The sequence below is a fragment of the Nestor notabilis genome, unplaced genomic scaffold (assembly GCF_000696875.1).
Source record: "Nestor notabilis isolate BGI_N333 unplaced genomic scaffold, ASM69687v1 scaffold2066, whole genome shotgun sequence".
NCBI lineage: Eukaryota > Metazoa > Chordata > Aves > Psittaciformes > Psittacidae > Nestor > Nestor notabilis.
In genome coordinates this window covers 19,156-31,163 of record NW_009933157.1, presented here as the reverse complement: position 1 = coordinate 31,163, position 12,008 = coordinate 19,156, and the positions used below count along the sequence as shown (strand labels likewise).

Here is a 12,008-nt window from a genome sequence, read left to right as displayed (position 1 = left end):
CCAGGAATGGATTAGATCAAAGTGGTCTGGGGTGAAGTGTCCAAAAGCAGCTATGCTGTAGCACTGGAAGTGCACTGTCAAGCCCCTCCCCAGGAACATTCATTGAGCTAGGATGGAGTGACAGCATCATAGCTCAACAAACCACATGGAGCACATTGCCATCCTCCCAGTAGCTAAATGAAAAGACAACTGTTGATCACTTTTGGCTATTTCAAGTCTGTGTATCCATATTTCCAATCGACATTACTGGTTTTCTTTAGCATGTACAATAAAGCTGATTTCAAAGCAACAAGCATATTCTGAAGGAAAAGGGGAAAAATAAAGGACTGCTTTTGCTGCTCTTGCAGGGTGCAGATGTACTTGACAAACAGTGCATGACAGAAGTCTTAACAGCATGGACAGAGAGGGATTAGCTGGTGCAAGAGTTATCCAGGTATTACATCTTCCAAAAGCAATGTACAAATTACATCGGAGAAGGTGCCAAAAATCCCATGCAAATGATTCCAGAAAGCAAAGAAATAATACAACATACACCACAAACAGTTACTTGCTGATGGCAGTTCTGAGATGGGGTCTCAAGAAACAAAATGCTCTAAAATGTAGTGGGGTCTTTTGTGGTTGGATACTTGAGAGAGCAGAACCACCAAGTGCTCCAGGAATCCTGGCACAGGAAGGAGTCAACAGAAACCCAAGGGATTCCCAATGTTGTAACGTCACTGAGGAAATCTAGATATCTAGTTCTAATAGAAATGGGATATCCAAGACCATAGGAAATGTCTAAAAGTCCTTGTCTCAAACCTCTGAATACATGAGAAAACTCATAAGGCTTTTTTAAAGCACTTGCAGAAGTTTAAGTGACAGAAAGCAGCAAGGAAAGACCTTTCCCACCCAAAGGGATTAACTTTTCTTTTTTGGTACACAATATGAAACCCTTCCAAAAGACCCAATTCCAGAAAGTATTATGGACCCAGCTTCTGAGGAAGTTTCATGTTTTTCAGGCATTTCATGAAGGGCCTGAAAGACTAAAGGGATCAAAGCAGTAGTCACTTTAGAAAGCTTCTTGTACAAGATGTATAAATCATTGGTGATTTGTAAATGCACCCTCTGGCTGGCTGACTGCCTCTTGGATGGAGCAAAATCACCATAGAATGGTTTGTGTTGGAAGGGACCTTAAAGCTCATCCAGTTCCAACCCCCTGCCACGGACAGGGACATCTTCCACTAGAGCAGGTTGCTCCAAGCCCCATCCAAGTCAGGCTGGACCTCACAGGAACAGTGGATCTGAAAACTAACCCAAAGCTCAAATGAGAGGCATTAAGTTGGCCCAATGTAAAGAGAACATTGCTTTGTGAAAAAGGGGGAAGATTTGACAAGACAGAGGATTTTCTTACCTAATGGTATTTACTAAATGTGGTTGAGTGTTACCAAAATCAGAGGGGAGGACACACAGAAAAAGTTATAGCTATAGACACTAGTAGAAAGAAACTCACTCTTGTGATCTGGCCTCCAAAATTAGAAGGGTTTGCTTTCAATACATCAGCTGAAAACGTCACATCACAAAGAAGAAAAGAAAGTAAAAATGTAACAAGAGTGGAAGAGAGGAAAAAATACAAAAAGCAAGGATTAGTGCCCAGGCTGCTGCTGGGGTGTGAGCTACTCTATGGAGCAGGAACGAGCCAGTGAAGCTACAGGACAGAGCTCAGGGAGTGTGGAGCAGGAGCGGGGACGCACATACACATACACGCACAGACACAGCAATGATCCCACCTGGAACAACAGAGCTACTTTCACCAGAACAAGTAAAGGGCTCCAGGGTTTTGTGGTGTATGTTCAATGGTGAAGAGTGAATTTTTTTCCAAGAGGGAGGAAAAAAAGGACAAAAGAAGAAGTGGGCTAAGCAATGCTATCAGCTTTTTCATGCTGATTCCAAGAGCGGCTCTAAATGCTCCAGGAAGTTAAAGTCACCAACAGCTGACAAAACTATTGCACTGGGGTTTGATGCCAAGTCTCTCGATCACTCATCCCTTTGGAAAACGCATGGCCTGGCTATTTACCACAGAATGAACTGTGACCTTTTCCTTTGGAGAGGAAGGTGCAATGGTGCACTGGGAAACCCAACCCCAGCCATGGCCTTAAACATCTCCTGGGAAAGCAAACGGGCTGCGAGTCTGTTGGCAATGCTGCAGCTGCCTGTGATGCCTTCATTACAACAGACAGTTTTAATGGAAACAGAATTTGCTGCCTATTTCCTTAAATGCTGATCTTTGTGTGTCTCTGCTCCCCAGACCTCCCACTCTCTGCACACATAAACTAGAAGTGATGAAGCAAACACACTATCCTGGTGCGCTGCAGCTCCAGGACAGGCAGCGCAGCAACACCTGGCCACACCGGTACCGGAGCCCTTGAGGGTGACAAACCACCAACCCTGGTTTCAAGGCTGCCGAGAATTTACTACTCCCCATATGAGGGAGAAGTTGGTCTGATTTTGGGAAGCTGATTTTACAAAGGATTAAGATCTCAAGGCTGAGTTTCTTTTTGTTGCACACCAGAAATAAGAAGGGTCTTGCTGGGGAAGTATGGGATAGAAAAGCTCCACAACTGCACTATGCCATCCCCTTGGGAATGTAAAAATCATAGAATCCCAGCCTGGTTTGGGTTGGAGGGGACCTTAAAGCTCATCCAGCTCCAACCCTCTGCCACAGATCAACACTGAACTTACAAAATAGCCAGAACTTTTAAAGATACCCTGTCAGTGATTGTCACCTCACTCACTATTTCAAGTGCATCACTGAATCCAGTCATGTATCCACACAGAGAACAGTGGATAACCAGGTAAGCATAGCTCTGCCCACCCTCCTCCCCAGACTTAACTGGAGTGAAGCAATTAAAAGCCTGAAGTACAATTTCACAGCAGTAAAAGCAGTGTGTGGAAGCAGTGAAATGCTTTTTACCATGCTCCAGGGCTCAGCCTTCCCACAAAGCTATTTCAAGTAAATCGATATTTAAGCTCGGTTTACACTAAAGAAATTTCCATCTAATCCTTAGGCAAAGGTTCATTATTTTAATCCTCCAAAATCTCTAAATTACTTTTTGGAGCACACCATATGGGTGCTTCCCCCCCCCAACACCAGGCAAAGATGTTTAGCCAAGAATTTAATGTAGCCACTGTATCATCCTCAGAGGGCTTCTCCTCACTAACTCAGGAACAGGAGCCCTGGGAACCCATCTTAGAGTGAAACCAGCCTTTCACCACAGTGCTCAGCAAAGCTATCATTTCTTCAAGAGGATTAAAGCCACCAACATGCATTAAATCAAACACACAGCTCTATTGCTACTAGAGGATTTCAACATTAGGAAGCATTTTTTCATCATAGGCAGTGTGTTTTCTGAGGAAGCAGCAACACATTTCCAAGCTGTAGGATGAGAGTGACCATGAAGCCAAGAAATCCTACCCTGCTGGTTTATTACTTCAGCTCTAAGGACCACATCAGTGCCCACAAACAAGGACACAGATCACAGTTTGCCCAAATTCCTGCCCACTAGAAGCAGTACTTCATTGCCTCAAGCCTTCCTTCAGCTTGGAACTGTGTTTTATTAATAGCTGCCACCCACCTCAGCTTTGTAACAAAGAATAGTATTTTAACTTTTCAGCCTTGTTTCTAACAAAATTACTCAGAAGTCTCCAAATTTCCATGGGAATGCAAATTGAGCTCCTCAAGAACAGGTTTTCTGTAAGATCTGCAGCTACCTCAGTGCTCCAACGCAAAGAGGTCCTGGATCATCTCCCAGTCACTGCATAGCTCAGGAGTGGCCAAACTGGCAACCACCACCATCACCTTATGATTCCCTTCAAATTGGCTTCAATGAGCTGCACTCAAGCATCAGTGAAAAGCTCCCGGGTGAAATGAAAAGGGGACAGTGAGGATCCAGGAGCTGTTTTAACACGAAAACCCTCAGCCCGTGCTGTGACAATGGTGCAGGAGGTTTTGCTGGTGAGATGATGTGGAGGGAAGACCTGCCCAGGACCCAGCTGGAGTGCGTGGCTTTCCAGGTTTCTGGTAAAGGGATTTCCTATGCTTCTGTTGTCAAAGCCATGGAGTTTCACTCTACGTGAATGCCCATTCAAGAGGCATTCTTTGCCTAAAATTGCAGAGCAGAAAGGGAGTGTGATCCTCAGAATCAAGCACTCTGCTACACTGCTTTGCTAGACCTGAAGATCCAAGACTTCCATGAGAAGCCTTCATTCAGGAGAGCAGGATAGACTGCCCTATGGGATCCATGTACCATGAGATTTCAGACTTCCTCCTCCTTTGAGACAGGAGACAGCTCATGGAACAGCACAAGGGTGTCAGAGCCTGCTCCTCCCCTGCTATTGCTCTGGAGTTTCTCTGCCAACCCCTATTAAATAGGAGGATAATGCACTTTTCCATTACATGCCAGCACATTTCTGCCTTCCTGAACTTTTGACATGTGCTTGATTCTCTGCCACAAAAGCTTCTAGGAGTGAACTACACCATTAGCTAAATAAGAGCTCAAAGGATGGCAACCTTTACAGTTTCACAAGAGTGAGAACACAAGCCCTGCTTATATCTGGTAATCAACATTCTTTGCATGCTCAGAAATGAAGCGGAAAGAGCAGAGGGGAAATGGCACGAAACTGAAGCTTCATCTCATCTTCATTTCTTCCCTGACACCTCGGTTTCAATTTAGGAAAACATATCCTGTGTTAACAGCACATGGATACCCCAACACCACCAGTCACAGTGCCCAGTTCTCACATAGTCATAGAATGGTTTCAGCTGGAAGGGACTTTAAAGATCATCCAGTTCCAACCTGGAAACCAGCTTCCCAGAGAAGCATCTGGAGGTCTTGGTGGACAACAAACCACCATGAGCCAGCCATGAGCCCTTGCAGCAAAGGCAGCCACCAGTTCTACCACCAATGCAAGCAGAGCATTGCAAGCAGGTTGAGAGGGGTGATCTTTCCTTTGGTCAGTCCTGGTGAGGAGTACTGGGTGCTGAATACTTATTTTATGGAACACTCTCCCTACAGAAGGGCTCTTCTCCGAATGCATTTGCCATCAGCAAGCGAGCAGCTCAACAGCTAAAACTGGGCTGAGAAAAACACTGTGGGGTTTTCTGAGGGTAAAAAAGCCTCCCATGTAACACCCACTACCTCAGAGATTCTCTCTCCAGTTTCCTACATCCAAGCAGTGCTTGAAGACACACGTTGCTGGAAAGCATAAGTGCAAATCTCCCCAAACCAGGAAGTTCAGGGTTTGGATTTAGAGGACTCATCAGCCACAGAAGGGACTGTGCTGGTAATTTTATTGTGCTTTAATAGATCCCTCCCCCTCACCATTAGAAGCAAAGCTCCAAATAATGAGGGCGTGAAAAGAACTGCAGATCTGTAGTCTCAGTTCTTGGGTTCCACCCTCTTTCCCAAATAACTTCTTTATGGAAATACATTCCCTCTGTCCTTTTATAAAGAGAACCTATGGAGAATTCATCATCTACACCTCCAAAATGCCACACACTTCAAAAGAACATGCAATGAAAGCTACACGAAAGCCTGCATTTCAATCCTGGTCAGGGCTCTCACAGTGAACCTGGCAGAGGCTCACATAGGACCACGTCTGGTGTTCACAGGGAGTGTGGAAGGTGAATGTTTTTATTCTGTTGGGTCAGTGACTGAGGGAACCGCTCAACCCTTCACTGGGATGTGAGCAGGGAAGAGGTGAAGCTCTACAAGACTATGTAAATTCTTGATGAAGTAAACTAAGAGTAAGAGCTGGCTGCAAACACTACATTACTTACACGTGAGGTAATTCCAACTGTAAGAATTTCTGCAAGCTGCTCCGAGTGATGGGCAATACAGATGAGTTTTGCTTGATACGAATACACAAACAGGGGACAATCCCAGATAAGGTGTGCCACATCTGCATGCAAATCTAACATGAAGTAATCTATCTGGATGTCAAAACCCACAACCAAAATGAGGACCCATGGGACGTAAAGCCCTAAGAACACAGGCCTACTAAATCTGGAGTATTCTGTGATTATGGGAGCTCTCAAGCATATGGACACAGCCTATCTGCAGGAAAGCAGCACGAAATACACTGGGGCCATCTCAACTTCCCAAGGACCTTGAGAGCTGCAGTAGAAGTTCTTTTTCTACATTTGCTGCCTTTTGTATTTGTCTGGTAATTATTATAACTCTTGACAGTCAGGACCACGTAACACCCAGGGCAGGGGTTCTTCATAAACTACCAGTCCTACTTGGCAGGGACACCTTCCACTAGAGCAGGTTGCCCCTGTGTCCAACCTGGCCTTGAACACTGCCAGGGATGGGGCAGCCACAGCTTCTCTGGGCACCCTGTGCCAGCGCCTCAGCACCCTCACAGGGAAGAGTTGAGTTCATTTTTCCTCTTGCAGGGCCATCTTGCATGAACCCAAGTCACTTTTATTCCCCTGACTTCCCTGGAGAGGGACTGACCATTTGGTGACTAGAGAGGGTCACTGTTCTTTCAAACATCTGTACTCCTCATTCCAAGAAATAACTTCATTTCAGAAAATCTAGGGCACAACATTGCACACCTCCAGCAGGATGTTTACAATGACTTCAACAGGCCAATGCTTTGTGATGAGAAATTAAAGATGATTTTCCCTGTTAAAATAATCTAGAAATACTGCCTTTTGGACAGAAAGGTGTTGAGGTCGATTCAGACATATCCAAACACAACATGAAACCAGAATAGTCAGGAAATGATCATAATAAAACCTCCCCTTTAATTGTTTGGTGTTGACAAGTTGGTGGGTCCAGAATTTATCCGGTAGGGATCAAGCCACTTACCTATCATCCCTGTTTCGCAATAATCCTGAGTTCCTTCCTGGAATACAAGACAGTGTCTTTATAACTGGGGAGTGGAAAGGGATCTGAGGATGTAACAGCTATTTCCAGGGACAGCCTAATGCTCACTGAGGCGCAGAAGGAACAGGCAAACACTTCCACAGCATGGGGATGTGTAGCTAAAAATACTTCAAGGCAAAAATGATCCCATGGAAATCTGTCCAACGAGCTGAGGAAAAGGCAAAAGGAAGCACTGGTGCCGCAAGAATTACCACTGAGAAGACAAAACATTGCAAATAATATACACCAAGCTGGTCTCCTGTGATCAGCTAGGTTACTGCAATGCCTCATCTTTCTGAGAGCCTCCTGATTAGCCTACCTTGAAGAGAACTTGATGGTTTTCCTCAAAACATTTACGTTAGCCTTTCTGGAACGTTGCCTTCTTCTCCAAAGAGGCAAAATCCCAAACTTCACATGCCACATCTTATAAAAAAGCATTTTTTCTTTAAACTACCTTAAAATTTAGAGTAGACTGTTGGAAATGAGCCTCCCTTGAGCAGCAGTGGCCAGCAGAGGTGAGCTGGCGTTACTGTCCAAATTCACCTTCATTATTTCTAGGTAGTTTCAAGTTCACTCACTGAACACTGACCCAAGAGGGTGACACACATTTTGTGGCATAAAGCTGGACCAGCATTTTTTTTCCCTAAGCAAAGCATGATTGCTGCTATGTTTAAATCCCTGTGTGTCTAGAAATTAATGCTGGGTGACAGAGTGAGAGTTCGAGGGCTCATTTTCTCGAAAACCTGCCTGAAGTTATTGGAATGGGTGAAAATTATCCAAGAACATGACCCAAGAGGGTGACACACATTTTGTGGCATAAAGCTGGACCAGCATTTTTTTTCCCTAAGCAAAGCATGATTGCTGCTATGTTTAAATCCCTGTGTGTCTAGAAATTAATGCTGGGTGACAGAGTGAGAGTTCGAGGGCTCATTTTCTCGAAAACCTGCCTGAAGTTATTGGAATGGGTGAAAATTATCCAAGAACATCTATTCCTTAAAAAAAAAAAAAAAAAAAAAAAAAAAAAAAAAAAAAAAAAATCACCAGTACCCCAAATTCTTTCTACTGATGGGGAGATTACACCACCCTGTGTGTTCCCATGACATTTTTTTGCAGGACTCCTTTCATACCAATGAGGGGTGGTTGTCTTCCACAGGTTTGTTTCTCTTTCCATGGCATCTCTAGATGCTAGAAAAACCCTCAACCTCGTCAACCTCATAGAACCCCAGACTGGTTTGGGTTGAAGGGACCTTAAAGCTCATCCAGCTCCAACCCCTGCCATAGGCAGGGACACCTTCCACTAGAGCAGGTTGCTCCAAGCCCCTGTGTCCAACCTGGCCTTGAACACTGCCAGGGATGGGGCAGCCACAGCTTCTCTGGGCACCCTGTGCCAGCGCCTCAGCACCCTCACAGGGAAGAGCTTCTGCCTCAGAGCTCATCTCAATCGCCCCGCTGTCAGGTGAAAGCCATTCCCCTTGGCCTGTCCCTACAGGCCCTTGTCCAAAGCCCCTCTCCAGGTTTCCAGGAGCCCCTTTAGGTACTGGAGCTGCTCTAAGGTGTCCCCTTCAGGAGCCTTCTCTTCTCCAGGCTGAACAAGCCCTCACATCAGTCTCCCTATTAATCACCCAAGGGATTTAAACAGGAGTTGACATAATCATACTGCATCACCACCCAGTAAGAATGTGACACAAACAGGTTCTTCCACCTCCTAAATAGATGCGTGTCATTGCACTCAGGTTTCAAGCCAGCTGATGGAAAGCTCCAGGTGAAGTTCACTGCTATCGGGTAGCACAACTGCGCCACCAGCTCGGCCAAAGCAGCCCCTTTTCCCAGCACAAAGCAAAGGAATGAATTTCTGCTCCTAATTCTATTAAACCACAGTTCATCACAGTACTCAAACAGGAATTGCCCTGCCAGGAGAATTCTTGTTAACACTCCCTTCAAGCTATCACATCCTATACTTGATACATGGGAGGAAAAAATCCCCAACTCATGCTCTGTAATGCCGTAATCTTGGTTTTAATCTGTTGCTTCACTGCTATTTTGCAAGATCTAGTACTCGACAGCACATCCTCCTGAAGTTATCAGCATTTGAATGATTGCATCCTTAGAATTTATGACTAGGAACATCCAAAAACCTCCTTTGAGCAATTTCAACCTGAGATGAGCACAACACTGCTACCTGCTGTACATTCACATCTCATTCAGCAGCCTCAAATGGTTAGATCAGGCTAACACATGAACTTGTAGGGTTTACTGTGCAATCTAAAGTACGATGTAGACACTACGGTACATCCCTACCTTGGGAGCAAAGACAGTTCCACAGGGATTCTGAATCTTTTCCCAAGAGTTCCAGAATTTGGGAAGTGCTCCTTTTTCACAATTCCTTTGCCACAGCCCATGAATTCCCAATCTGTTGTCAGCAGCTTGACAGAACACAGACTAAAGTAACGAACACGTACACGTGGCACATCAGCAGCAGTCGCCAAAGCTGCACCACATTAAAAGCTGATGCAGACTGGGAACCCTCCATCCCCACAGGTCCTCTCCCCAGTTCAACAGCAGCCCATTTGGTGGGTCATTCAAGACCAGGCTCCTTGATGCCAACCATGGGCTGGGTTTTTTGTTTGTTGGGGTTTTAAATATACAGTGGGCATAAGAATCTGGACCAGTGACATGAGAGACCTATTCCTGGGGCTGTAAGGAAAATACCATACACTGGGGAAATTCAAAGTGTTAACCACAAACCAAGACCACTGCAGTGAGTAACAAACTGATGAGCTGTGTTATCAACACTTGTTTACCTGCTTGTGAGCGTGATCATAAGAGTTGATGTGGTTGTCAAACTCTTGATGCTTTTGGTACTGCTTGTCACAGAGTTCACAGTAGAAGTTTGCTCTGAGGTCTTCCAGTGCCTTGGCAATTGCCTTTTCTTTGTCAACATAATCCTGCAAAGTTCACACACAAAAACAAAGCTTCTCTTAAACTTCCTGGAAAACAAACCAGAAGATGATCTTGTCCTAAGGTATCAGTACATGTGGTGCTGATGGCAGGAAGGCAGTTTTGTGGATGCAGGAGGAGAGTTGCTGGATTGTCAGAGATGAAAAAACGAGGTTCAAAGCCTCAGCCTTCCCACACAAACAAACTGGCAGCTGCCTGCTCACAGAAGATGTGCAAAATACTCATCAAACCAAGGAAGATCACTGCTTTTGGTACAAAATCTTTGAATTTCAATGCTGATACTTCCTCCATTTTGAGTGCTAACAGATGTCTGCTTCATCTCAGTTTGTCTGCAACTCAACAGGGAGGAATGCAGAGCTGGGGCTGGCAAAGCACAGCACAGAAACAGTGGAGACTAACTCACTCCAGTGTAGTTCTACAGTCAGACAAATCCTCCCAGGAGCAATGCTGTCCATTAAGCTGAGCTCAAACACAGTGGTTACACTGGGAGTAGGTATAGGGAGTTGCCAGTTAGTAAAAGAGGGGAAGACCACCTTAAAGGTTGCTGATGGTACTTTTTTTCCTTGTGTAATTCACCATTAGGCGCAAACCCAAAACTCCAAGCATAGGAGGTGTCTAAGTTGGCAGTGATCACATCCTCCCCTCTTCAATTACAATCCCACCAGCAAAGTTAAAACATCACCCAAAACCCAAGCCAGGGCAGGTTTATCTGATGCACACAGAAGAAAAGCTACAAATGCTGCATTAAAGTGTAGTGTACTACCATCAGCACAGCCCACGCAGCCTGTTACCAATGGCACTTCAACTGGGATAGGGAGAAATCCTAGAATTCAAACTAACCTTAAATGTGAGAAAAAGCACTGAAGAGTTGAAGAGATCCAACTCTTCAACACAAACTTCTTAAGGGGAATTTCCTCATGTGAGCAAGAGCAGGTAGCAAACATTTAAGAATGATCTACTAGGAAAGCTCTTGTTCTAAGATCTTGTTCAAGGCAGTATGATTGATCCCCCATATTGCTACCACAGCAAAATGACATTCAAATATTGCTGAGCATGTTTTCTACCATGCAAAACTCATGTAAAAAGTTTCAACAGGGGGGAAAGATCTGAAAAATTCTAGAGCTAAAAAGCTGTTCTCCTTCTAACTACAAAAATCTACTTCAAGTTCCTGCCTCCATCTATCACCAGAGCCCCTTGTTAAGAAATAATCAACACAACCACGTAGAGGTTTGTGCCTGGGGCAGGTCCCCAGGAAGACAAAAAAGGGAAACAGAGCAGTGTGAGCTCCCCAGAACAATGACATGTAAAGTTCCTCTGCAACCCTGACCAAGCTTCCTGCGCCATGTGCCGGGGTTTTGTCAGGAAGCATCCTGTGGCTCAACAATGCAAACACAGCCAGCTGAAAGCTCAGGATCCCTACAAAAGGAGGGAATTAAAGAGCATTTCTTGCTTGCTTCTTGGTTGTGGAGTTCTCTGGGATTCCTTTGAGACTCACTGAATGGCTCATCAGGATGCAGCCACAGTTGGCAGTTGCATAATGGACTCCTGCAGAGCAGTGGAAAAATGAGGCTGGCAGAGATTTCCCGCAGATGAAACCAGAAAGGCAAGAGCCTGATGTTAAAGCCCACTGATAAAAACACAGCAGAGCTGGGAGAGGCTGCCACCAAGCTCCTGAGGGGAAAAAGCCAGTGCTGAATAGCAGCAGAGACAAAACAGTCTTGGAGAGCAACACACCTTCAACTGCGTTTGAAAAGACAACTGCAAAACCCAGGGACTTCCCCATAAATCATGCTGCAGATCTGAGCTAAAGCATCATGCCATGCAACTCACACACCAACCAACCACTCTGAAACCAAGGAATGCTTCCCACTCGACAGCTGCTGTCTGACAGGAGCTGGAGGGGTGCTGCCGGAGGGACCCAGGCTTTGGGCCACGTGCTGATGAGAAGGGTCCATGGCATGGCCAAACCTCCCCTCTGCAGCTTGCCCATGCTCTCATCCAGCCCATGGGAACTCTGATGACAATGCCCTGGTTCAGTACCTTGTACTTCTGCCTCAGCTCCTCGGTGTCCTCCTTCTCCACCTCCAGCACTCTCCTCCGCTCGGTGGCATCTTCAGCGTAATCAAGCTTAAAAACAAACAA

General features: G+C 45.4%; 1 protein-coding gene across 1 annotated transcript in view; it reads right to left on the bottom strand.

Moving 5' to 3' along the window:
* The window catches only part of GPATCH8 (G patch domain containing 8), a gene marked incomplete at its 3' end in the record, with an annotated part of 34,414 nt that overhangs the window by 3,361 nt on the left and 19,045 nt on the right, over positions 1–12,008 (bottom strand). The window contains exons 4-5 of the mRNA XM_010016722.1: positions 11,907–11,993; positions 9,700–9,853 (exon numbers count right to left, since the gene is read on the bottom strand). Of these exons, the coding sequence (XP_010015024.1) occupies positions 9,700–9,853; positions 11,907–11,993 (241 nt within the window). The remainder of the gene's footprint in view (positions 1–9,699; positions 9,854–11,906; positions 11,994–12,008) is intronic.